Raw genomic sequence first — 27,633 nt, 5'->3', positions numbered from 1 at the left:
TTTACTCGTGATAAGTTTTCACTTGTGACTAAAAATATGTATAACCTATATATTCTTCAACAACACAACCAATGAATGATGTTGCACCTTCTTCAAATATTGTGATATTTGTGATATCATTTTTATATATTTAGTATCAATATTATCAACATATAGCTATAAGGTTAATAAATTTTTAACAACTATTTCTCAATCACTGTGAGAAAAATACTTGAAATCTCTTCAAATGACTATATCTTAGAATTGTGTCCTCATTTAATTTGACGCAATTGAAGAAAGTCATCTTGATCGTCATTTTTTGGAAGCTTTGAAATAATGATTGCGTGCATCATGTCATGAGGATGATATAGTTTCAATCTCATTTGTTGCGTTTAGAACATAATATTATATTATTCATTGAAACTAAACAAATTTTCTTCTATCGAGTTTATATTTTGTTTTATAATATTTTATATCTTGTGGAACAATATACAAAATTAATTATTGTATTTTAAAAATCTTGAGAAGAGATACGAATAATGTAATTAAGATATGCATATGAGATATCATTCAAATATATGTCAAAGTATTTGTCTCATTCAATATCTCATGATTCTCATCTAATAATATAATCATTTAGATTTCATGAGCATTTTATGATAGTCAAAATTAATTTGATGAAATATTGTAGAATTTTATTTGAATTTCAATATTTGGCTAAGTGAATTTATTTGACGAGTGGTTTTCTATGCTACCATCATATATGTTATGAATTAGCTGGTTAGACACTTTGACTAAAAAAATAGACAAAAACAATCTTGTTGTCACCTCAAAATATATCGAGATAATATTGGAGGAAGTCACACAATTTTTCTTAAACCATAGAAAAATATTAGGCATGTGTTAACTTGTGATATAATAAAAATTTAGAATCATGCATAATCATTGAATTAGAACAAAATCGCATGCCAAAAATCTACTGGATATTATATATTTTAATAATTTATCCATATTTGTCGTTCACCAGAGGACTCTTAGACCTACCAAATTTTGTAGTTCACCTATTATTTTCATAATAAATAATATTACAAAAATAATATAAGCAAATACATAAAAACTCAAACTAAAATGTCTTCTATCAATCTAAATAAAACAAATTGATTAGAGAATATAATAATGTCGTAAAAATTATAAATATTGATTTATAGACAGAAGTTTGGAAATATATTTGCCCCAATAAATAAAAAATATTATCTCTTGATATTCTTAGACATAAGGTAAAAACGAAGAAATATTTCAATTTTTTTAATATTTTCTAAGTCACTTCAAACCAAGTAATCTAAGCAAACAGAAAACATGCATTATGTGTTTAAAAATTAACAAAATATCTCAACAATAAAAAATTGAAAAATAACCATTTTTGTTGGATATTTGATTTTGTTTTCTCTTTTCTTTGTGCAAACAAACAAATCACATAAACAATCCAAACACAATTACATGATCAATACAGATGACATATAACAATCAAACATGTTAACGCTAGGGTAAAAAAACTCCTCTAATTGCAATTGCCCCAATAAATAAAAAATATTATCTCTTGATATTCTGATACATAAGGTAAAAACAAAGAAATATTTCAATTTTTTTAGTATTTTCTAAGTCACTTCAAACCAAGTAATCTAAGCAAACAGAAAACATGCGTTATGTGTTTAAAAATTAACAAAATATCTCAACAATAAAAAATTGAAAAATAACTATTTTTGTTGGATATTTGATTTTGTTCTCTCTTTTCTTTGTGCAAACAAACAAATCACATAAACAATCCAAACAAAATTACATGATCAATACAAATGACATATAATAATCAAACATGTTAACGCTAGGGATAAAAAAACTCCTCTCATTGTAAGAATACAAAATGGTCAAATGTAGCATATTATTTAGTAATATTTATTTAGCATCATTTATAAAAAAATTGACTAAATATTTATTAATAATTTATTTTTATTCAATCCGACTCATCTCCCTTTGTCTTCCTATTATTATTTGACGGCAATGTATAAATTTAAGTAATTAAAATTAAATTTAAAAGTAAATTAAAATAATAATTAGTTTGATTGAGTTAAATACACTATTAATGATCTTATTAAACTAAGATAAAAAATGACTTAAATAACACCATTAACATGACAAATTGTAAAACAAAAAAATAATATAATAGTAAGCTCACAAATGAAAGTCATATATTTAATAGATAATATATTATTTAGTAATATGTATTTAGCATCATATATTGAAAATTGATTAAATAACTTAAATGTTTGCAATGAAATCACTTACATACAAATATTTTCTATCAATCACATATTTTTGTTGATACATAAGTAATCTAAATATATCTACATTCTAAATGTGAAAAAAATGTGTTATATGACCTTAATATTTATTAATAATTTAATTTTATTTAATCACACTCATCTCTATTCGTCTTCTCATTATTACCTTAATGTTCGTAATACTAACAATTTATAACATTATGATAGTGATTTTCTGTGAATTTGATCTCGAATGTGAATTATAGATATATTTAGATTCACAATTCACATTCATATATTTATATAGATATAGATTATTATTAAAAGAATATATGAAAAAAAAAACATGCATTAATTTATGTAAATTTTAAATTTAAAAATAAAAATGTAGTAATGATTATTATTAAAAGAATATATGAAAAAGAAAACATGTATTAATGATTATTATTAAATGAAGGTAAGGATAATAGAGATATAGATATAGAATATTATTAAAAGAATATATGAAAAAAGTAAATTTTAAATTTAAAAATAAAAATGTATTAATGATTATTATTAAAAGAATATATGGAAAAAAATAAAAATATATTAATGATTATTATTAAAAAAATATATGAAAAAGAAAACATGTATTAATGATTATTATTAAATGAAGGCAATGATATTTATGTAAATTCATCATTCACATTCATATATTTATACAGATATAGATAAGTGCCTCCAACATACTTTACTAAGCGATTCCTCTTCATAGCTCAATCTTTACTAGCTAGGTCGGAATATGTGCAAGATGGACTCAATCAATAAAGTTTAGCATGGATGGCTACAGAGAGTATCTAAACTCACACAGTCTCTTCTTTCATTTCATATTTTGATTAAAAATATACTAAGTTTTAGAGGGGAGCTATCTGTTAAAAAATATAGAAGTTTAGCATTTCAGATGTTTTCATTGTTAGGTGTGTTTCTGGTTTAATCTTCAATTTCTTATCATTTATCATCATTCTTCTCTTGATTGAAAAACTGAATAATGATTATTTTTAAAATTTAGATCAGGCTGGGGACATCATATGATTTGCAACAAGAAGTATCATTTTGTGTTGCCATCAAAGGATACAGTGTTGCCGTCAAAGGATACAGATGTGTTTGAATTACAAGGGGAGAGCCATTGCATGCATGGCGTGTTCCATTCCAACGGGTTTGGGCATCTTCTGTGCATTAATGGGTTAGAAACCGGGTCGGATGTACCCGGTCACCAAATCATGGAACTCTGGGATCGTCTGTGCTCTGGTCTCCGTGCAAGGTTCGTAGGATTCCACGAAAATTAACTCACGTTTCGCTCTATTGTATGCGAACTCGAATTTTAATTAGTTTAGTTGTTTAAGTTCGATTTTTCCCTCAAATAGGAGTATCATATTGCAATTATATATTACCAAGATACAGTAATCTTGTAAAGTTTTGTTTAATGTTGTAGGAAAGTGAGTTTAAAAGATACGGCGCAAAAGAAAGGAATGGATGGATCTAAGGCTGCTTCACGCGGTGGCCTATAGTAAGCCATGGTTTGGTCATTGGGACTATAAATATGGGCGTGGGACATTTGGAGTTACTCAAGAAATGTATCAAAATGCTCTGAAAGCAATCCAAAGCATTCCCCTCAGCCTACTTACTCAGATCCTCGGTGTCGAATTTTGTAAGACCGAGACGAAAATTATCGTGGCACGATATCAGGTTCTGTCAGGCCATTCCCTCGTCACGCTAGGGGATATATTCCATTTCATGATCGAGCTGAAATCTAGAATTCGCAAAGAAAGCAGCAAGGAATCTAACTACCCCGGAATAATGTCGGATTCATCGTGTCGATGGTCGCCTAAACGGGTGGAAATGGCCATTCATGTGGTGGTCGAGGCCTTGAAAAGAGCTGAATTCAGGTGGGTTTCTAGGCAACACGTACGTAGATGTGGCGCGCGCGTATATTGGTTGTTGGATCTCGATTTTCTACATGCCCAAACGCAGCGGAAGATTTAAAATTTTTTATTTTATTTTGAAAAACAAAATAATATTTGGACACTCGTATGGTTTTCATAATCAAACATACATAGGATGTCAGAAAAATTATACATTTGGTGAATAAATCACTTGACACCAACTAATCCGGGTTTAGCGGAGATAGCTCTTGGCGAAAATCCCTACGAACGTTCTTCGATCTACTTCTTTTAACTTCAAATCAGGTCCACGACCGGATTATTTGTTCCTCTTCTAATTTGCACTAGAAAATTAGAAGATGTTTTGCGTAGAGATATACACGAAGAAGAAATCAACTTCTTGCAACAATTGAGAGTTTTTGAGAGCAGCAAGAATGAGCCGAAAATTATGAATCTCTTTCTTAAACTTTCGGATGCCTCTCTCTTGTAAAATAAGAATCAAATTCTTATTCTTATTTCTAATCCTTTATATTTTAATTAATCTCACTAATCATGTCAATAAAGGATTCTAAATGCATCTCTTATATTTGCAAATCTCGGTTGAAGGAATCTTGGAGACTTTCTCCATTTTTCTAAAGTTTCGGTCCTTTTTCATCTAAACCAAGGCAATGATTATTATATTATTTCAACTATGATCATTTCCTTAATTAATCACATTAATTAAGTAATTAGATTTCAATAAATCTTTGACTCTCAAAATTAGCACACTCATAATCATCAAATATTATTTTCTTTGTGTGCAAGTTTTTAAATTATGGTATCATGAATATTTTCATATTACATAAATCAATATCATATTTTATAAAAACTTAATGGGCTATATTTTAACTTAATTAAAATATAATTCAATTATTAAAGCCCATTTGAACTTTAATAAATTAGCATGATGTGCTTATACTTTTATAAGCCCATAATCCATGCTCCTATTACATTAATCTCATCATAATCCCGATCGATGATCCAATATCATCGATGTGACAAATTCAACTTGTTTGTTATTATGATGCACACTTTAATTTTGAGATCATCAATGTCTAAATAAGGCAGATGTACTCCTTTTGAATGTCTTAACAGTCATGCTCTCAAAATTTCTATAAGCTTTTATAAACTTTATTTATAAGCTTATCGATTGATCATATCAAACTTATTTCTTACAAATTCAACTCATTGAATTTATTATCTCAACGGGAACAAGTAAACCAGTACTTGTGTGACCCTCAATGGTTCAGGGATACAGCTAGCCGTGGGTTCACAACTCTTTGTGATTCAGGACATATTCCTTTATTCGGGCTTACCCTTGTTAGCCCCATTCTTTTCATCAACACCTTGATTAAGAATGTCAGAACTCATTTCTGATTGCACCCATCGGATCATGGTAAGAGCGTCTAGTAGCATCGCACCATGATCCCCTAGGTATCACTGATAGTGCTTGCAAGAACCAGTCGATTATGATTAATGTACAGTACGGTCCCTTCATCTCATATATCCCGATCGAATCTACAACCATTGGTTCATCGAGGGTTGCATATTAATTCGATAACTATGTGATAACTATAATAGTGGCATCGCGTGTACTATTTGGAGAACTCCTTCTCCAACGTACATCTCGTACTCTGGCCAGAGATTCCATGCACTATTATTTCATTAGGTCACATAGGATATCCACACCCGGAGTGGTGAATCCCCAACTACAATGCACTGGCTCCTATATGTGTCGCAACTGTACCCAACCTCGCCACCTGATGACTCTCCTGGAGCCGGTAAACGAGTCAAAGCACAGCCCTAGCATATAGAGCCTCAGTGTTGTCCCGGGTCGTAAGGACTAATGGTGTACAATCATAACCACGGACTTATCCTCTCGATGAATGATAACCACTTGGAAAGTCCGAGGGAGGGTTGTTCGGTATAATCATCATATGACTACCCATCTGCATGTTTGGACATCTCCATGCCCTTACCAAGAAACGCAGTACACAACATCACAGATGCTAGTCTCGAGCTCAAGCGGCCTTTATCCCTGTTTTAGGCGGCTGAATCGACTAGGAACGAATTTAGAATATGCAGTGTTTACAAATGAGTTTCAACATCGAATTACGATTCATTTGTATTAAAGCATAATCAAGGACTTTATCTATGCTGTTTGCATGAGTATACAGATAAAGTATAACAAGACCATAAAAAGTTAAATTATATTAAAATAAAGATTGTTTATTACACTTAAGTCAATAAATTCCCTAGCCAACCGTTGGCTTGCAGGGCATCTACTCTAACATTGGTGACACGGGATTGCTGGATTTCGTGCTCAAGTCTTTAGGAAACCACATCGTGGGGAAGTATTTTGTGCGGCGTTGCCTGAATCCTGTTACCAAGGTTCTAGAGTACTGTCTAGAAGATGTCTCCCGCGCATTTCCTAAACAAGATGGTTCCCCGTTCATTGACGCAAAATTGAAGCCTCAGCATAAGATTAGCTGGGCTCAAATCATGAGGGACATATTCTGCATGTACAAAAACATCCTTAAAGAAGACACGTCAGTTACAACCAATGGGGCGTTAGCTTCTATTCCATCGGCATCAAGAATTATACTAGACACAAAGTACTTTCTTAAGGACTATCTCGGGGACACGCCCTCAGAGGATGAAACCACAAAACAAAAGATCTACTGCACGGTGATTTTAGCTGATCACCATATGCACGAATATGAGAGGGTATCGGCAGAGTTAGCAAAGGCGTTCATAATACCATATGAATGCTTTGAGTTGAAACATGGTGCTACGTTCGACGAGCTCAAGTTTGAAGTTCAGAATACATTCAGAGAAATTTATCTGGGACTGCGAGACTTCGTTGTGCGGTCAATGATAAACATCAAACCAAAAGGATCGGATTTGGTGTTCAAGAAAGTTACGGCTGGTGGTAAGATAGCATTCGAGGGCAACCGAGGAGTGACTAATGATGGGATCTACGAAGGATCGATGAAGAGAGACTTAGTTGTGGATTGTCCTTGTGGAACTAAGGATGATGATGGTGAAAGAATGGTATCCTGTGATATATGTCAAGTTTGGCAACACACTCGTTGCGTTCAAATCCCAAACAATCAAGAAATCCCGAACATATTTATATGCAACATTTGTGAGCAAGATATAATGCATTTCCCTTCGTTACCTTAACTATATTTATTTTTTCTTTTGTCAAAGTTATATACGTTGGTGTAATTTTTAATGTGGATTGAATATTACACGACTTGCATATGCTTTTATATTGGGTCTGAGTATATTAGATATACTCAACTAAAATACAATCAAATAGTTAGTCGAATAAATAACAGTTAATTAACAGTTATGTGATAGTTAGCTTGATAATTAGTTTGAACAATATAAAATGTAAAGAGGACTTACTCAATTGAGATACAGAAGAAAGAAGGAGAATTCTCATGCATTTCCGTCTTTGAACTCCTACGTAATATGGTATCAGAGCCATTCTGGGAAGATCTCAAATTCTTCCCCAACAATCCAGTATTTCATGAGCGGACAAAACACATCAAGATCGACTGTCATTTTGTTAGAGGAAAGATTGCGGATGGTTCCACCAAGCTGCTCCCTGTTCGTTCCAACTTGCAACTTGCGGACATGTTCACCAAACCTGTACCATCTACTGCCTTGACAACATTATTATCCAAGATATCTATCAAGAATGTTTATAGTACATCTTGAGGAGGGATTTTAGATATACACAACTAAAATACAATCAAATAGTTAGTCGGTTAAATAACAATTAGTTAGCAGTTAGGTGATAGTTAGCTTGATAATTAGTTTGAACAATATAAAATGTAAAGAAGACTTACTCAGTTGAGATACATAAAAAAGAAGGAGAATTCTCTATGAATTTCCATCTTTGAACTCGTACGTAGTAGAGTATTCCTAAAGTTTTGTACTATATAATCACACTGAATGAAAGAAAATTGTTTTTTTGGCCTAAACTGTGGATACATAAAGATTATTGAGTTCGAATCAGTCCATAATCAATTTATCTTTTTCCCTTCACGAAACCATTGAGGAACCGGGTTTTGTAACCCCGGCCGATATTATATAAAAAAACCGAATGGTCCGTCTGTCAGGTCCTACCCCCGTCTCTCTATCTCACCTCTTCGTCTCTCTCTTTCAAATCTCTCTCCTCTCTCCAAAAAAATTAAAGTGTTTTTGCCTTAACAAGTGAGTCTCTCTCTCCTCTCTCTCTCTCTTTTTATACAAAAGGATTGGATTGGATTAGATGCAAAATATATCACAAGGGCTTTACCCTGTTACCTCCATCTACAGACCTGAATGTTTTTTTTAATGTGTATTTCTGATTTTTCTGTTTTGTTTTGTTTTGTTTCTTTTCGTTTTTATTTCAGATCCCTTTTGTCTGATTTCTTAGAATCGACTCAAGATGCCCAAAGATTGAAGCTTTTTTGTTGAGAATCGTTGTTTTCATGAATATTTGTGGATTTTAATTAGATTGTTTTTTAGGTTTTCGATGTCGATATTTGTTTGATATTTCGTTGATTTTGGTGTCTCTCGTTTGGGTTTTGAATGAAGACTTTGCCCATCTATTCGCTGTGGTTTCGAAATTGTCCGGATCTTGGTGGTGTTTTGGATTTCGAAATTGTGGGTTTTTCTTGGTGGAGGGTAATCATGAATTTCGATCGGTGTTGGATTCACTTGGATTGTGCATGATTTTTATTTAACAATTGATTTTTGGCGTTATAATTGGAATTGTTCGGAGCTTAATTTATGCATTTCACTGATTTTAATGTTAGTTGCTCAACACCAAGCATCTCAATGCATTGTTCCCTTCAGATTTAAGTATGATTTTTTCTAGGAAAATGTAGATTAAAAATCCTGAGTTGTTTCTAAGATAATAACCGTCTAAATGCCTTAATTCGATATGTGGTTTGCCAATACATCGTTTGAGCAATTTGCTGTCTTGAACTACTTAAGGACTGATATTGGTTCATTAGCTGAATGTTTATGCTTCATGGATTTCTTGCGTTTTCTGGTTATCATAGCGATGGTATTTTGTGCCGAGAATGCAATGTTGAATGGGTTGAATGGCTTTATGTGGGGACTTAATGCATGAGGTGTTATTTGATTTGATTCTGTAGTTGTAATGGATGAAGACAGCTTGAGAAATTGGGGTTATTATGAACCTTCCTTTAAAGGGCATCTTGGTCTCCAGCTCATGTCTTCTATGGTGGATCGGCATACGAAACCTTTTCTGTCAGGACATGATAACCCTTTAATGGTTTCACCTAATGGCACCTACCATCCCCGGGATCGTGTCCCTGCAGAACTTCCTGCCACGCACATGGACTATGTTCGAGATAGTTGGATAAACCATCGGGAGAAATTTTTGCAAATGTTCCCGACAAACACTTTCAGCCCTGTTCTTGCTGAAACTTCTGGGACTCATCATGCCATGCCAGCGGCCCACCAACCTGATCCAACAAAAGATACCGAGTCGAACACGGAAGAGCCAAATGTCAAGAAGGGACATGTTCCTGCAAAAAAGAGAGCAGCTCCTGCGGCCCCAAAGACTTTGAAATCAAAGAAGCCAAGAAAAGGTCCTGTGCCGAAGGAAAATGGTAAATCCTCCGTTCATCGTGCAAAAACTTTGAAGAAGAACGTAGATGTTGTGATAAATGGAGTTGATTTCGACATTTCTGGTATACCGATTCCTGTTTGCTCTTGTACGGGTACTCCCCAGCAGTGCTATCGCTGGGGGTTTGGGGGTTGGCAGTCAGCTTGTTGCACGATGACTATATCCATGTATCCGTTGCCTATGAGCACCAAAAGGCGAGGAGCAAGAATTGCTGGGCGAAAGATGAGTCAGGGTGCTTTCAAAAAAGTCTTGGAAAAACTTGCATCCGAAGGCTATGATTTCGCTAACTCAATTGACCTGAGGACTTATTGGGCAAAACACGGTACCAACAAGTTCGTAACAATCAGATAGACTTATTTTCTGTTAGCCTCGACTGGATTGACACCACATCACTTATGTTTTCACTGTATATATTCAGTGACCTTTGGCAGAGGTTTGCTCCGTTCTTCATGTTCCTGAATTTTCGAATACATGCTTTGTGTTTAAAACCTAGACATTTGGGCCTCGTAAAGCTGTTAATGGGGTTCTCGTTTACATTTGTTTCATTGGCTAGCAACATTTTCTGGCCACTGAGAGTAGGATTATGAAATCTTTCTTCTATTCTAATTAATGGACAAATTTTGAGAAAACATTTGACTGTCTTTTTCTTGCTGATGTTTCGTGACCGTGTTTATTGCGACTTTGAATACATTCTCTATTTAAAGTTTGAACATGTATATAAAAAATTGTTTTACATTAATCAACTACTGTCAATAATGATGACGGGAAACTTCCCTCGAAGGATGCTTCCATTACCTTTTTTCTGGCTCGTGCAATGTTGTTATTTCCTCCTGCAACTGCAGAAGAAGTTTCTGCAGCTGAGCGCTTATCTTGTCTATGAAAATGCACGAGTGGAAACTTAAAGTTTCTTCTCACGATATGTTGATTGTAAGAATGTTCACAGCAACTTCTTAAAGGACCAAAATCAAGTAAAAAGGAGTATTTCAGCTTTCTAGATGAACAGAGCATGATAATTTTCCAATGAGAGAACGAGAGATTTGGATTTTCAACTTTTTTCCAACCAAATGTTGTCTAAATATCAATAATATAATACAGATAATATTTATTTTATTTAATTTTCTGATACGTGAGTAACCAAGCTTAAATGGCTAATAGTACTTAGCTAAGCTAGTGATTGTATTTGTCGGTCTCGGATATTTCAAATAAAATAAGACAAATACATTGGTTTGACAGTGAAATAGATAAAACTATGGGCAACTAAATGACGATCATGATTTTTTCCTAATCTAAAAAGGTAACAGCCAACGGTAGAAATTTCCTGTAGTCAACTAAAACTATCATACAATGTTGTGGTTTATCATAGTATGCATCATGGTCATCATCAGCCTACACAATTCTTGCACAGTTTATAATACTTCTGCAAGAAGCTCAACTTTTTATTTTTTTTGACAATATAAGTAATCAACTTTGATCAAATGAAAATTTTCCTTTATATTTAAACTGTAAATTCTGTCACCCCAATGCATGTCAAAGGGAAAACCCGTTGATTTTGGCTTATTTTGGGATGATCGGCCAGCCCTTTTTTATAGATAGGCTAACGAACTTTTAAGAATTTCACTCACAAGTTGATCGACTAAATCAAAGACTATGGCTGGAATACTTCTTAGAGCTAAGATTATTAACTAGATTCCCCCTTTTTTTTACAATCTTTGAAGAAAAAAAGATGGAATGTGGTTAGCAGCTAGCGAAAATGATCCTTATTAGTAAAATGTAGAAAAGCCACCGTCTAGCATTCACCACTCTTCCACGCTTTTCTTGGATGCCATGCCCCACCCATCCCTCACTGCAGCTTCTGCAAAAACCAAGAAAGCAAAACGAAAAGTGGGATATTTGTCGGTTTGTTTCATCCTACCCGTGCAGGCAGTGCCTGCACGGGCAATGAACGGCCCGAATCACTCCACATGAGTGATCCGGGCCCACCTCCATGTAAAAAAAAAAAAAAAATTTGGCTCGAAAAAATACGAGCCGTTGGATCGCCCGCAGGGGTAGGGTCGACCGAACCATATTTGTCTCTGTTTTCAAACTTAAGCGGTGAAAGTAAAAAAGCTACGCTATTTCAGAAACATGGTCCCATTAATGATTAAAGAATGGAAATATGAACTTTGGTTTCATTTACCAAAGGAAAAGTACTGTTATATGGAGCCAAGTGATGGGAATCTTTCCCGCTTTTCACTGTTTGGAGAAATCCCATCATGCCAAATCTATCTTTCGCGAGTATATGGAGCAAAGTGGTGGGAATCTTTCCTCTCTTTTCACTGTTTGGAGAAATCCCATCATGCCAAATCTCTCTTTCCTACCCACGATATATACGGCCCCTTCATTTCATTTTTTGGCTTAATACATAGGCCAGGGACAAAAAAAACATGGATGCAATGGTAGAGGATACCGCAGATTCTGGTACAGACTTGGGGATACATAAAGAGAAGAGCTACTTCGGGTTATGGCCAATCGAGCATCCGATTGAACCTGATCCGCACCAGGACGGACCAGTGAACTGCCCATTGCCTCACTCTTCTTTCATCAAAGTGAGCATCTCTTTCTTATTTACATGAACTAACTATATAGATCAAGAATTTAGAATCATGTGTATGTTTTATCAATGTCCAATAAATATTAGATTGATAGTCTTCGTAGACAAATTTTTCAAGCTAAACAGAGGGATATAAAACAAGAAACTTAAAAAAATTTCATGTTTATATAAGGTATATGGATGATATTCATCTTTTGTTGAGTTTTCAAAATTAAACAGAAATAATATACAATAATAATTAATACTTTGAGATAATTAGAAAGACATGAGGAATGAAAATCTAGTCTAATATTATTTAGCTGTTTAAGGAGTTAAATAATTTTAATCAACTTCAATTTGCTAACCATAGTTAATTTGCTCACTTTAAGCAATTAACAAATAAACATACATACAATTTACTGAATTAATTAAATTAATTAATAGATAAACATAAATATAAATAGCATTAAACATAAATATATATACATTTAGCTATATTTAATTGATTTATACATATATATATAATTAATAATTAATTAAAAATTAATTAAAGGACGTATATGTTCTTTCACAAATAGAAGTCATGAATATGTAAGGTTATATAGTAGTTAGGGGTGTTGAAAAACTGAATCAACCTGTAAAATCAAATCAAATTGCATGATTTGGATTGATTTTCATGCAATAACATTTTCAATTGGTTTAAAAATCGATCAAATTATAAAAATTGGTTTGATTCAAGTTTTGGATAAAAATAAACCAAATCAAATTAATTCAAACTAATTACATTAATATAAAAATAAGGCAAAATTGGATTTTTAGTCTTCTAAGTAGACATGTTTTGAGTTTTAGTCATATAACTTGTCAAAATTTGATTTTCATACAATAAATTGGATTTTTTTTGTTTTTGTTCTTTTTTCCGAAACCACTAATTTTTTTGAATATGATTTATTTGACAACGATTTTATTATATGTGACACATTTAGGAGAATAAATATCATATTACTCAAACTAAAATTCATCCATAAAAAAAATAAAAATAAAACAACATGACATCAATATTTCAAAATAAGAGGAAAAAAATTCATGTTTACATTTATTTTTGTTTATGTGCATTTTAAAGTGCGTGACATGGACCATGCATGTAAGAGAATATCATTGTCATAGATTTAGTTGTTTTGGACAAAAAAATGACCAAAACCAAAAATCATATAAGTTACTGTATGAAAACCGAACTTTGACAAGATACTAGAGCAAAATACAAAATAGACCAACTTACGTACTAAAATTGCAATATTTTCTGAAAATAATTTAATAAATTTTGTCAATTCGACATGTTTTTAAATCTTGAATGTATGTATTTCAGGAAAAAATGCATTTTAGTTTGATATATTTGTATTTTGTGATTTTGGTCCTCCATATCGTTAAATTTCAGTCTTAATCTATCATCTATCACTTTTTGACAATTTTATTTCTTTATCCGACATGCCGCTGACGCTGATGTGTGTAATATCACATCAACACTCATGATAAAAAAAATGACTAAAAATTGTTAAAAACCAAAAGATATATGACTAAGACTAAATTTGACTAACAAATCAGACCAAAATGGTAAAGAAGGATACATGACGAAAACTACAATTTTCTTCATACTTTATTTGATTTTGAGTTTGTATTATATTATTAGTGTGTTTTGTAACAATCTAATTATATTGATAATTTATTTATTGTAGATTTTAGCCCAATATTAATAATAATAATAATAATAATAATAGATATGAACGCAAAGCATCCTAAAAAAGTTGCAAAAATCTCCAACAGGCAAAATAAAAATCCATATGATATTTTATCACAGCCTTGATGACTCCATATATCCAGCATCCGATTTTAATCAAGTTGCATCTCTGACGGTAAATTGCAGGAGGAAAGAGTTCGTTTCGGAACAAGGCGCAAGAGGCATCACGGCCTTCATCATGATCAAGACCATATCAAAACCACTCCTTTATCGAAGGGCCCTCTTCCACCACAGTGTGATAAAATATATCAAATGCTTCAGCACCAGCGAGTAAACCAAGTTTGAATCTTGAAAGAGCAATCACCTTTGTTGGCACATCAGAGACTAGGCCTATGGTACCACAATTTCTTGCGTGTTATCTTCTAGATGTATCAGTCTCTGCTAAATCCGAAACATTTCTGCAGAATGGAATCATAAAAGAATAACCAAGAAAAGGAAAACGCATCGTTAACTTTTTGTTTATCAACTTTGGCGCTTTTAGCGATACCAAGGTGCAAACATATTGGCTAGTGATATCAAGCTATACACAATTGCTTGAGTTCTAACAATTTCGTATATTTTTCAATTTGAATTCAAGTTCGAGTTTGATATAATAATATGGGTACAAGTGTACTTGTTAAACAAGCTCATGAGCTGGAGTTTCCAAATTAGTTCTGAATAAAGTTTGAGCTTTTCAACTAGTTTGTGGATTCTCACAATCCACGATATGAGCGTTCTATTATAACAAATTCAACCAGACACAAGAGCTATAAAACTTACACAAACAAATCAAGTCAACGAATAGAGTCGTCTTGGTAGAAATATATACAAAACAAATGTAAACTAGAAAGGAAATAGATTGAGTCAAACGGTAAGAACTTCCAGTTTGAAAACAGCATATGCACTTGTCTATCTCTACCAAGGTGTACAAAACACTAGGATGTGACCTCAATCCATCATCGAGTAGCAGGATGTCTAAATGTCAGTTGCCACTGCCTACTGCTAAAACATGTTTGGAAGAAGCTGGTACGGCATAAAACCAGCTATATTCACAACCTTAAGCTGGTCCTTTCAACATAGCATCCCATATTAATCAGAAGTACGTGTTTCTGTAAAAGTGGGGTGTTAAAAATCTGAAATAAATCAAAAGTGGGAAGCAGAACAAGTTGCAGAATAAAATTATTTATATAATACAGAGGAAGTTGAGAAAAACTGAGACCCTTGGATCGAATTTGCTGAAACTTCACAAACCAGAGTATCAGCAGTGTGAGCAAAGTTGAAACAATTCTTTTTTTCTTTTTAACAAATCCTTGACTGGTTCAAAACAGATTGTTTAGCTTATTTGCAATGATAATGTTCCACAGTAGCTGGATACACACAATTCAATCTCTCAAAGCTGCGACCTAAATTCTTATCTTTGAACAGAAACATCAATCGCAGTGGAGTAGAGGTAAATAAATTATAATAAGGAAAAATGTATCGCTTCAAACCTACTTTTAGCTCTGGGGGGACTCTGGCTCTGAACCGTAAACAGATGAAAATGACATTATATCTTCTTTGGGGATCGCCACAAAGTTAAGAGGAGCAGTGGAAAGTCTTCTCATTTCCTTGAAATACCCGTTTTGTCGGCCAAAATAAGAACGTGGAGTTTGGACCTCCGGAGTTGCACAGCCAACAGAGTTCCGACGGGGTGAAGGGGTCACAGATCCATTTCCATATGCTTGGTACCCATTTGTAGTCCTAAAGCTGTTACTTCTTCTAGGACTTGGCTTAGAACCATACATCGCTTCTTTCTCCATAAGTAGCATATTTTGGAGTTTTTTATGATCCTGAACAGAAAATTTCATATCACAGGGGCACAGGATAATCATTGGTTATTTTTATAACTATATGATGCAACACAATGTCCATACAATCGGGTATGTGGTAAGTAATTGTAATATCAGTTGTTATAAAGAACATCTTAGTAAGGAAACATCTCATCGATGCATAAAATATAAACATCAAGAAACTTTACTCAGATCGTTTGAATTTGTTTACCCTGGAACGCTTTTTCTCCTCTTCCTTCTGTACTCTAGTTAGTTTGTAATCCTCCAGTATTGATACCAGACGAACCTGAAGGCAAATGACACAAAAACAAAAGAGCCAATTACTCAATCATAGAGAAGAAATAAAAACTTGAAATGGCAGATGAAAATTTTTGGAAAACCAACCCCATCATAGAGAAACTGTTTATGTTTCTCATCCTCCCATACCAGCGAATGTCTCATCAGGTTCTCAACCATAGCTGAAAATCATAGCACGTTACCTCCAGACACATAACCAGCTTGATCAAGAAACAAAAAAGTTCTAGTCTCCAATGAAGTACCTGGTATTTTACATGTCATAATTCTCGCTCGCTCTGCACGTTTTAGATTTATGTGTGCACCTCTCCCAGCGCTGTACCGATTCTCATCCTGATAAATCAGACCATAATTACAAACAAGCATATAAGATATAGGAGAAACATTTTCTTCATCCTATTCTCATCAGACCATAGTTTCTATATCAAAACCATTTTTTTAGCTTACTCGATTATAATCTTCGAGCCAATTCTCTTCATCACAAGCAAAAAGCCATCGGTCAATCTTTTCTATTATTTCTTTGCGAGTTAAAGCTTCATCTTTGGCATTGCATATTTGGGTTTCAATGTTAGTTAATATTTCACTCGGATCCACCAAACCTGCAAAAAATGTGGATTCCAATCAGTACCTAGCAAATAATCACATACACAGAGTTCTTCTCGAGGACGGTGTTATCTACCTGAGTCTATCAAAGTAATAATTTTATCAGCAGCACTACTTGCATCAGGTTGAATATGAACTTTACGGCAAATATCTTCAAGTTCCGACCTCTTCTTCAGGACAATTTCCTTCAGCCTGCTGGCTTTCAGCTTACTGAGTCTCTCGACCTCTGCCGATGCCTGCCCATGATAACATTACATTTCGCAAACTGTATTCATTTAGAAGGGCAGACTGCAAACCGCAGGGAATGATTTTGTTTAAATACCTGTTCAACTATCTCCATTGTGAGAGCACCTGCTTGCACAATTTCAGATTCTGACAAATTGAGGATCGAAGTAATCTTCAAGAAGTAGACCTTCTCTTCATGTTTTGTGTCCATTAATTTCCAGAGTTCGAAGAGAGATCCAGCTACATCTTTCAGCTGCATCAGAGCATAGGTTTCAATGAAAGGGAACACTGGAGATTTATCAGCTATTTATTAGAGGTAAATGATACCTTCTGATATCGGAACTTTCTCTCTGTTTTCAACCTTAGGACAGCCTGATCAAGACCCTCTAATGTGCTGTCGCTGATATTTGTGGCATGTTCCAGGCTAGATTCACGCAAACTAGGATGAACATCGCTCACTGTTTTACCAAAATCCATACCTATTACACTGCTCAAAATATGGACCTCGTTCACATAATCCATGACTTTTTGAAGGCGTTCAGACTGCAAATCATTTTCGAAATGCAAAAAGTGAGTTGTAGAACACTGAACTCTAATACAATATTAGACTGTAAAGTTGCCAAACTCTAGCAATTGATACCAAGTATTTTAAAAATATCTCTCACGGTAGCACAATATTCCATCAGATAAGTCATTCAAACAACTCAGGCTATCAGAACAAAAAAGAACACATGCCAATCAATCTTATACTTCTACAACATCATTTATCGAAGGAAATGCTCAAGTAGGAGTTGTCCAGTCCACCGCACAATCCTCGGTGCAGGGAGTAAAGGGAGAATTCGCTCATGGCTCCAACAATCAAGAATGTCATGGAAAGCCTTATGAGAGGAAAATGATAACATGAAAGAGGAATCGACTAGTTTGGAGAAACTACAAAATATAAAGGAGAAATTATAAACTATACATTTGAACCTAGACTATATAACCAAAGAATATGTCCACCCCAAGTGCAGGTTTGGCATGGTCCACAGACCCCAATATAGCCAAGTTGAATGGTTCTACAGCTATAAGAAATGGGTCGTCATAGTGGATGCAAGACACTAGCATGTGGTAATGCTTAATTTCTCAGGGCAAAGAAGTCATCAGTTTGGTGTTGGATTGATGTCCAGTGGCATGTATCTCAGGATTGAGGAACTTATTCTTATTATGCCAGTTCATCCTTTCTCCGAGATTTGTTAAAATTCATATCAATGAATCAAGTATAGAACGGGAATGAAAAGGATGATCATGAGAAATGGACCTAAGCAATTTCTGGATTGGCACTAGTGTCATCCATCAAGATGGCCCATAAGAGATTCACTTGGATTAATGAGGAATTGTAAATATGTACCATTTTGAATGGACTACAAGTTCCTGATCCATACCTTATCCTTCTGTAAAGCACGGAGACGTGATTGGTATTCCGTGACCTTTCTCAGCGACAAATCTTGTTCTTCCAGGTCCAATGAAGTTGCAGCACTGACAAGATTACCATATCCTGAAATCTCATTCGTGATCTTCTCAATTTGTGCCTTAATATCTGCAAATTGTTTCGTTCTTTCTTCTTTCTTAAGCTTCAGGTCCTCTACAATTGGTGTAACAGAAGCCAGTTGTAATGTCAATGATTTTGATTTTTTCTCTGACTGGACCTGTAGCATTCACAATTAGTGAGTTAATTAACAATACCCCTAAAGAAAAGATCATTGAACTTAACAGTCATGATTAATGATGACACCGCATTCTATACTCTCTGCCGACCTTTCCCAGAATATCTTTTCAGCAAAGAAGTCAGCACAAACAGATGAAAATTAGATACAATTGTACATTACGTACATCCAAAAGCATATACAAACATTATCCAGCAAATGTTTAAATGATCTCCCATCAGATATATGAAAAATACAGAAAGATTGAAAAACCTCTCCAGACACTAGTTACATGAACAGTAGATGCAGATAAGTATTTTTTAAGGTTGCCTGTATTTTTAGATTGACGCACAAAAATAAGATGCTACATTTCATAAGTATTCTCTAACCTCGTCCACCAAAATAATCATTGCTATCAAAATGACAAATAACCAGCTACCCATGAATAGCGTGACTCAATAAACACTGATATCCTCTTTGCAAATCATTTTTATCGAAAATATTATACTTTTTTAAGGGATGAATTTTCTCAGCTGAAATATTCTAAATTTCCAGAAACTTAATCATGGAACAGCACTAAACTTCCTGTCATTTTGGTTTTGTTATAACTTGTATGTCTCTAGAAGCTTTTCTTTTTGCAGGCGGCAGGCCTCACAACACATTCAAAAGATGTGAGAAACCTTTCTTCAAAATTGCAACAAAAATACTGCGCATACATCATTGTGAATCACAAACCTGACATATTAGAGAAGCATGAACAAATCATGGAACAATTTATGGCCCAAATGAACATTGGGGTCGTGCAAGAGTTATAAGTTTTTGGACGTTTCGAGCTTTCGAACCTTCATTCTCGGATCAATAGTTCAAATAGCTCGCGAATAAATTTGAAGATATCGAGCCGAACTCGAACCAAAATAATTAAAATTTTCCGAGCTTCGAATCGAGCTCGAACTCGAATATAGTTAATTCAAACCAGATTCGAGCCTTAAATTTTTAAGGATATTGAGCTCGATTCGGTTCGTTTATACCCCTAATTATGACAACATAGAAGCTGAGGAAAAAACATGAAGTTAAAGATCCATTCAATATAAAAAATATATACAATTGGAGAAGGAAAAGGAGGATTGTTCTAATTCTAATGACACTTCATTACCGGCGAGTTCATATAAATTTCTCCAAGGGCAGCCATTAGCATTGCAACCTCCGCTTCTCTGGCAGCGATAAATTGATGAAGGCGAGCCTTTTCATTTGCAGCCTCGTCAACCTTTCTTCGGTAGATTTCTAAGCATTCCCGCTCAAGCTCCAATAACATGCGATCTTTATCAGCTTCAGTTTCACCAATTTCAGACCATATTTGCTGCTCATTGATCGAGTGATCTCAGAAAATACCACTTAACATAAGTCCAAAATGCTAAAGCGGTACAATTTAACATATACTGGCTGACGCCCATTTTCTTAAAGAATCATACTTTGTATAAGTAATTAGAACAAACACAATAAATAAACAGAATTTATTTTTCATTTTTTGCAAGAATCCCACTTGAACTTCAACCACTACAGGGTTAAAGGCAGCATTAGATACACATAACAGAAAGTCAAAGAAAATTCAAAGGTTCGTTTTCAACTAGCCTCCGTTGAAGTTGAGTTTAAATAGAAACTTAAAAAAACATACATACACACACTTGCCAAACAGAAAATTCTTAAAATCACTAGAAACGAATTTGTTTACAAAAATCCGAGCCTTATCCAACCAATTTTTTTAAAAAAAAAAGTACAATCAAAAAGTTACTTTTACTCCCATTTTTCGCAAGAACCCGCTACAATTGGAAAGCCGAAGTACCCAAGCTCCTACATTCCAAAGAAACTGACACAAAAATCCTATAAAGAATGCTCGAGAAAAATGAAGCGCACAAATATTCCAAATTTTCAAAAGAACGAACGAAATCATTACGTCGAAGATACAGACTATATAAAGAAAAGAAAAGAGACCTGAAGTTCTTTGACTAAAGCATTGCAATTGTTGCTGGTACGGACACAGCTGCAAGTACTCCCAAGCGCTAGCATTATTTCCACTCAATTAATCGACCCTTTTACTCTGTCCGTTTCTATTTTTATTTCCCTTCCAACTCACTGCAGACCAAAAGAGAGGCGAATCCAGTAAAAATTCAAGGCTTTTAAGCATTACACTTCTCAAGAAAACAACACAAAACCTGCACAATTCAGAGACAAAAAACCAAGAAAATGAGACTTTTTTTTCTTCCTAATTTCTCCACTTGGGTTGTCAAAAAAAACTCAGCAGCAGCTGCTCTCTTTCCTCCACACAAAAACAATTTTCTTCCACGCAGATAGATAGACAACCACCAACCCTTAGTTGACAACAGCTTGATTTTAAATTTTCTGGGAATCCTTTTTACGTTCTTTTTTAAAGGGCCAAGAGAAATTAGGTGTAGTAGAGAGAAGTGAGCCAAAAATTCTATACGTATAATACAAGAAAGAGGGGGGCACCCACCCAATTATGCAGCCAACAGCTACCGACTGTTCAGCGGTAAATCTTGCCTCTCCCACCAACAGGTTATAATGGATTAGAGAAAAGGGAACCAAAAGGTTTAGCCAAATCCCATCGAGAGTTTTCTTTCTCGAGGCTGGACTAAAATGGACCCATGCAGGTGGATCTACGCAGATTCAGCATACTTGTCCAATTCTTTTTTACTCTCCATCGAAGAAAAGTAATGGATTCGTGACTCCCTGTATTTATTGAATAATATTTTTATTACTTTCCTTTAAAAATACGAGTTGCACTAATTGAATAATTGTTGAAATTCAAATTTCATACTTTATTCTATATATATTTTGTAATTTATTCTAAGTACTCCGGTGCACAAATTGTGCGTCTGTACAGTTCATTTTTCTAATGAAATCAAATAAAGAAACAATAGATACATACATCAATATGTTGATGAAATTTTCGTAAATGAAAAAACATCAAGTGGCATAAAGTGAGTGTCATTTCGGTAAATAGAAAAATATCTAATGGCTAAAAAAGATGATGTCGTATTAAAAAATAGGTCTTTTGTGAGACGTTCTCACGAATTTTTATCTGTGAGACGGGTCAATCCTACTGATATTCACAATAAAAAATAATACTCTTAGCATAGAAAGTAATATTTTTCCATGGATGACCCAAATAAGATATCAGTCTCACAAAATACGACATGTGAGACCGTCTCACACCAATTTTTGATCATATTAAATGACTAATTTGTCTTTTAATTTTGGTTTTGTTGCGAAATCATAATTTCATCTCAAATTTCACCAATTAATTGAAAGTTGATTAATTAAAATATATCTACTTTAATAACATAGATATCATATGTAAAAAAAACATAAATAGGTGGATTTGAATTCAAGAATCACTAAAATCTTGAGTTAGAGATAAGAGTGTAAAAAATAACTTGCGAATATGTTCTAACATTTCGCATCGAACTCGAACTCAAAATTCAGTTCAAATCGAACTCGAATCAGTAAAATTTAAAATTTTATATCTCCGAATCGAGCTCGAACTATAATATGCTTAGTTCGGTGCTTAAATTTTTACTGATATTCAGCTCCATTCGATTCTTTTACACTCGTGATTATATCAAACTCTTCATTCAACTAAAACAAACAAAAAGAAAACATATCTATTTATCTATCATATCCAAAAAAAAAAAATTATAAAGAAAAGAAAATTATGAAGGTAAAGCTGGAAATTGTGAGTAGTTAGAGAGGCACATTAGGCATAAGTGCATCACTAACGAATCCCGACATTTGATAGCGATGATGTCACGTCAAATGAGAGTATACCTCATCCCCAATATCAACAAAAGTCCAGCTTACATAATTGCACGCCATAAATTTTTAGACTATTCGATTATTTATTTATAGTATTATTTTCAACTCTTTTACTATTCGAAATAAATGCACACAACTTTCGTTTTAATTCGACATTTTAACAAAACAAAAAAAAGGACATATGATCGAAGATTAATAAATCCTTATTATATTAGTTGAGATTTTTATTCCCTCGTACAATTAACTATAAAGGTAAAATTAATTTTAATATAAATGTTTCTTTCGTTTTTAAAAAATTAAATAAAAACAAGGTTATCTGGAAGTTAAAAGAAATGAATGGATCGATTTGAGACACTGAACCTATATTTAGGTCAACTTGGAAGCAACTTTAATTTTGTTTTTTGTTTTTACTTAATAAATACAATACCTGAATGAAGTTACACAATCTAGTTCGTATTATTAGTTTACGCTCAACGAATCGGTTGATAGGAATCACGCGATGGATAGATATTAGAAATTATGAATCGGTTTCTTTCTCAATAACAAAATGATTAAAATGACCAAAAAATGAAAAATACTGGAGTGAGACTGAATTTGATAACACTGAGGCAAAACTTATAACAAATCAAACATACAAGAAAATGTAGTTTCCCTGATTTTTATATGTGTTTTTATAAGAAATATCAACTTAATAAATCAATGCTTTTTTCCTTTCAAAAAAACTTATAACAAATCAAGCATACAAGACCAAAAATACAGTTTCCCTGATTATTATATATGTTTTCTAAAAAAATTAGATAAACACAATCTAAATGTGTTGTCTAAAAAATTAGATAAATACAATCTATAATGCATTTAAATATCAAAATTAGAAATACATTTAATCAAAAGTTATGTAAATACAATTCTCCAGAATATTACTTATTCGTACAAAATACATTTAAATCAAAAGTTATATAAATACAATTCTCCAGAATATTACTTATTCGTACAAAATTATAATATATTAAATTTTGATATTTAAAATACTTAATATTTTATAGATTGCACAGCATAGCCGCCGTTCATCACCACTAGATACCATTGTTCAAAAATTATACAATTTTTTTTTATAGAAAGCGTGCGAGGTATTCAACGTACATCAAGTTAATTTTTCCCTCTAATTAAATAAATTATTACCCAATCCATTATAATTATTTGTTTCTTATTACATGAATGCTTTGTTTGGTTATGAAATTGTAGTCTAATGTGTCTTGCTCTCATTTTGAGATGCACTGGTGTATGACGTTTGGTGAAAGCTAAATTATTTTATTCGGCATAATTGCGAGTTTTAACATATTTATTAAGATCTAGAAATTAAAGTTAGGAGGCTTATTCGTAACGTGGCCAAAGAGATTACCCGGCGGCAACATAATTGCGAGTTTTAATATTGTTCAATGAAATTGTGTCTACTAAACTATTATAATTAGAAAAAATTAAATCAATAAAATGATTTGTGTGTACTTGTATTAGAGATTTCGGTTGAAAATTTTCAGAGAAACAATTTGTATAAGCAAAATTTGTATAGTACTGTTTATTATTTTAAGTCACTACAAAAAAAAAAAAAAACAGTTAGCGACGGTCAAATCGTCGCTAAATCCGTCGTTAATAGGTTAAAGCGACGGTTTTAACGACGGTTTGGCGGTCCGTAACAGAAGTTGGCGTCGCTTTCGCAAAGCGACGGTTTAATAGCGATGATTTTGTTGAAGAAGAATAGCGACGGTTCATGTGACAACCGTCGCTCATGTAAGCGACGGTTATAAGCACACCGTCGCTATATGAAGCGACGGTTTTTAAAAAACCGTCGCTATATTAAGCAACGGTATAAAAAAAATCGTCGCTATTATTAATCGACGGTTTTTTATAAAAATCGTCGCTTAATATAGCGACGGTGTTTAATGAAAGTCGCATCTGATGTGCGCGAAGATATTAAATTTACGCAAAAATTAATGTATTAAATTTACACAAATAAACAACTACAAAAAATTAAAATCATTTATTAAATTTTCTGTAAAAAAAGGTTTAAAACCTGATGCGAAGACATGCAATTCCACGTAACGCTGGAAAATTGCACCGAGTAGCAAATCTGCAAAATAAATACAAAATAGTTAGTACAAAATAAAAAACCGAAACTTCGAAAAATTTATAGAGATTCGTTACTACCAGAGATAGGCGAAAATCGCTTATGTCAAAAGTTCGCGAACCTCGGTATATATAGAATCATAGCGACGGGCTACTTGAAAACCGTCGCTAGTTGCGACGGATAGGTCAATAACCCGTCGCCTAATATAGCGACAGTTGTCCAAAAAACTGTCGTTACAGTAGCGACGGTTGAATATAAACCGTTGCTAAAAAAGCGACGGTTTTTAGAACACCGTCGCTTATTTTTATTAGCGGTTAAAACGTCGCAATATTAGACATAAACTGTCGCTACAATAGCGACGGTTGTTGTTAAATTGTCGCTACAGGAGCGATAACCGTCGCTAAATGAGCGACGGTTTTGTCTAAACCGTCGCTTGTTTTACATAGCGACGGTTTTATCAAAAATCGTCGCAATAAATTGCGACAGTTTATTATACAGTCGCAATATTAGCGACACTTTATTAAAAACTGTCGCTACAATAGCGACGGTAATCTATAGACCGTCGCAAACAAAGCGACGGTTGTTAGAAAACCGTCGCTTATTTTATTGAGCAACGGTTTTTGTAAAAACCGTCGCTATATAGCGACGGTTAAAAAAGAACCGTCGCAAGTTGAGCGACGGCTTCTATAATACCGTCGTTAATCGATCCGGTTTTTTGTAGTGAGTCCACGCAAAGCTGAGAGGTGGGTTGTGCTTAGTGTGTAAAGTTAGATATCAGACTTCATGTCTAATTATGACATTGGAAAATTAATTATATATCAGACTTCGCGACGTCGTTGCGTTTAAATATGACTAAAAATCAATAAAAAAAGCAAAACTACATGATTAAAACACAATTTTGATAAGTCAGATGAACAAAATAGAAAATGACAATTTACAAGACTAAATCGGCTATTTTCTCCTTGAGAAAACTTTGTAAATGTATATTTTCTTCATAGAAAATAAAACATTTTAGACATGGACGTTTCACCAGCTGCAACTCTTATCTCGAAATATATTTATAATTACAAGTGATATATTAAAAATAATTTGTAATTGGAGGATTAGGTTGCCAATAGTTCAAAGGGGATAATACTTATTAATTTATGCATGATTTAATTTTCTTTTCTTTTTCAGTGCGTATTATCTGGTGTCAGCCATGCAAGAAAATGACAACGTAGAACCGGAAGCGAACAATAGTCACCTGGACATCGGAAAATATATATATATATATATATATACACACACACACGAAGGTTCCGTTTTTTCTCTGTCTGAATTTTTCCCCAAAATGTTTTGACATTTCTTTAGGGTTGTTTAAATAAATAATAATACAATTTAGTAAAATATTAAAAAGCAATTAATAGCTTTAAAGAATTATTCTAAAGAGGAGCAGCCTCCTCAAATAAATTAAACGAGGCAATTTTTTTTAAAAAAAGGTTAAATATTTTAATTTAATAATTGTCAACTTTTATATTATCTTAAATTTTTTACTTTTGAAAATATGTACAAAATTGTAAATCAAAAGACTTGCATTTTGTGAGATTATGCATTGACATATATAATTAATAAGTCTTATTTCAAATATAAAAATATTAGAGGAGAGTAATTTAATAAAAATAATAAAAAAGGATGGAAATCCTTAAATTTAACGAGGTGGGATTTGGGTTAATGAGATTCTACCTATATGGGGTACTACCCTCACTTCATTTCAACGGATAAGATATTGCCACATATACAATTTTAAAAAAAAAAGTGGGTCCTATATATACATGAGCAAATTTTGGCCATCCATCCTATCATGGGGACAATGTCCGATGAAATAAACCTGGGATTTGAAATAAGCAACGAGAGAAAAGGCGTAAATCGCGGTGGAACAAGTATTATATAAATGGGGAAAAAATATATGGCTGCCCCACCTCTTGCTGGACGAGAAAAAAAAAAAGAGTAAATTTAGATATCTGTCTGTCCCGTGGAAAGATTGCTGGTGGGAAAAAAAAGATGACTGTAAACTAGACCAATTAATCATCAATGGATTGATTGGTTGGGTTCTCAAAATGTTTGTTTCGAATACAAAGGGCATCAAATCTATACATACATATATATATGGCTAAATCTGAGACAATTTTTTTTATTTATGTAATATATATCTATGATTAGCAAGTAGACATGTCAAAATAGGCTAACGAAACTAGATATTACCAATCCAGCCTACCTATTTTAGATGACGGGCTGACCTACTCAATTTTTCTGCTGACTGACTTAAAAAAAGTCTTTAAGAAACCCACTTTCATTGAAAATTTCCAAATTACGTGATTTGATGACCACGAATCCTTTATTAGGAGTGCTACCTTCCACACTGTGAGACTCTAGTAGGATTTACCAAATGTCGGCAGAGAAATGACATTAAATTTATTGTGTATCGAAATTGACGAAGAAATAATTAAGACGGAGGGTGCATTTTTATAAATGTTTTCACACCGAGGGAAGGTGCATTGAGGGTTTAGTCCTTTAATATTTGTGAGGAGTGGTTGCACAGCAAAAAAATAATATTACAGTGGAATATTTTTAATTTTACCCGTGGGTTTTTAACATAATAATTTTTTAGAGTTTTTCACGTAAAATTCGGTGTTCTATTTATTATTTCAAGTTTTCGAGAAGTGGATCAACGCCAAAGAAATAAAAAAACTAAGTGGTTCTACACTTTACGAGGAGGGATCCAAACCAGCTGGTATCTGGGTAATTTGAAGTGGCGTG

The 27,633-nt window shown here is 33.5% G+C and overlaps 3 protein-coding genes and 1 long non-coding RNA gene across 5 annotated transcripts; 3 read left to right on the top strand and 1 right to left on the bottom strand.

Moving 5' to 3' along the window:
• Positions 1-3,129: 3,129 nt before the first annotated feature.
• LOC142520451 (PHD finger protein MALE STERILITY 1-like) lies at positions 3,130-7,459 on the top strand. Its single transcript, XM_075623428.1, is given in 5 exon segments — positions 3,130-3,594; positions 3,766-3,805; positions 3,807-4,244; positions 4,246-4,263; positions 6,545-7,459. Coding segments are annotated over 5 exon segments (1,623 nt in total). The 5' UTR covers positions 3,130-3,361; the 3' UTR covers positions 7,439-7,459.
• Positions 7,460-8,392: 933 nt separating this feature from the next.
• Positions 8,393-10,555, top strand: LOC142555272 (protein BASIC PENTACYSTEINE1-like). The gene is made up of 2 exons (XM_075666060.1): positions 8,393-8,479; positions 9,412-10,555. The coding sequence occupies exon 2, from the start codon at positions 9,417-9,419 to the stop codon at positions 10,257-10,259; it is 843 nt and encodes a 280-aa protein (XP_075522175.1). The 5' UTR covers positions 8,393-8,479; positions 9,412-9,416; the 3' UTR covers positions 10,260-10,555.
• Positions 10,556-12,163: 1,608 nt separating this feature from the next.
• On the top strand, positions 12,164-15,946 carry LOC142555268 (uncharacterized). The gene is made up of 3 exons (XR_012822362.1): positions 12,164-12,493; positions 14,396-15,347; positions 15,718-15,946. It is a non-coding gene; the product is annotated as an uncharacterized LOC142555268 (long non-coding RNA).
• LOC142555256 (65-kDa microtubule-associated protein 6-like) lies at positions 15,017-21,566 on the bottom strand. 2 transcript variants are annotated; one of them, XM_075666030.1, is made up of 12 exons: positions 21,394-21,566; positions 20,874-21,014; positions 20,038-20,241; positions 18,624-18,887; positions 17,527-17,742; positions 17,297-17,452; positions 17,051-17,210; positions 16,819-16,970; positions 16,617-16,704; positions 16,462-16,535; positions 16,289-16,363; positions 15,017-16,077 (listed from the first exon to the last, which is right to left on the bottom strand). In XM_075666030.1, exons 2-12 carry the CDS (start codon positions 20,946-20,948, stop codon positions 15,745-15,747), a joined length of 1,797 nt encoding a protein of 598 aa, XP_075522145.1. In that variant the 5' UTR covers positions 20,949-21,014; positions 21,394-21,566; the 3' UTR covers positions 15,017-15,744. The 2 variants fall into 2 exon arrangements, with proteins under 2 accessions (XP_075522145.1, XP_075522154.1); XM_075666039.1 differs by lacking the exon at positions 21,394-21,566 and adding an exon at positions 21,095-21,338.
• Positions 21,567-27,633: the final 6,067 nt, after the last annotated feature.

Source organism: Primulina tabacum, chromosome 1 (genome assembly GCF_025594145.1).
Source record: "Primulina tabacum isolate GXHZ01 chromosome 1, ASM2559414v2, whole genome shotgun sequence".
Taxonomy (NCBI): Eukaryota; Viridiplantae; Streptophyta; class Magnoliopsida; order Lamiales; family Gesneriaceae; genus Primulina; species Primulina tabacum.
This window is presented reverse-complemented; position numbering and strand designations above follow the sequence as displayed.

Coding starts and splice junctions, on each gene's coding strand:
- LOC142555272 (XM_075666060.1), top strand. CDS start 9,417: ATGGATGAAGACAGCTTGAGAAATTGGGGTTATTATGAACCTTCCTTT.
- LOC142555256 (XM_075666030.1), bottom strand. CDS start 20,948: ATGCTAGCGCTTGGGAGTACTTGCAGCTGTGTCCGTACCAGCAACAAT. Junction 18,888..20,037: donor AAATTTATATGAACTCGCCG/GTAATGAAGTGT, acceptor TGAATGCTACAG/GTCCAGTCAGAGAAAAAATC. Junction 16,364..16,461: donor AACAGTTTCTCTATGATGGG/GTTGGTTTTCCA, acceptor ATTTGCCTTCAG/GTTCGTCTGGTATCAATACT.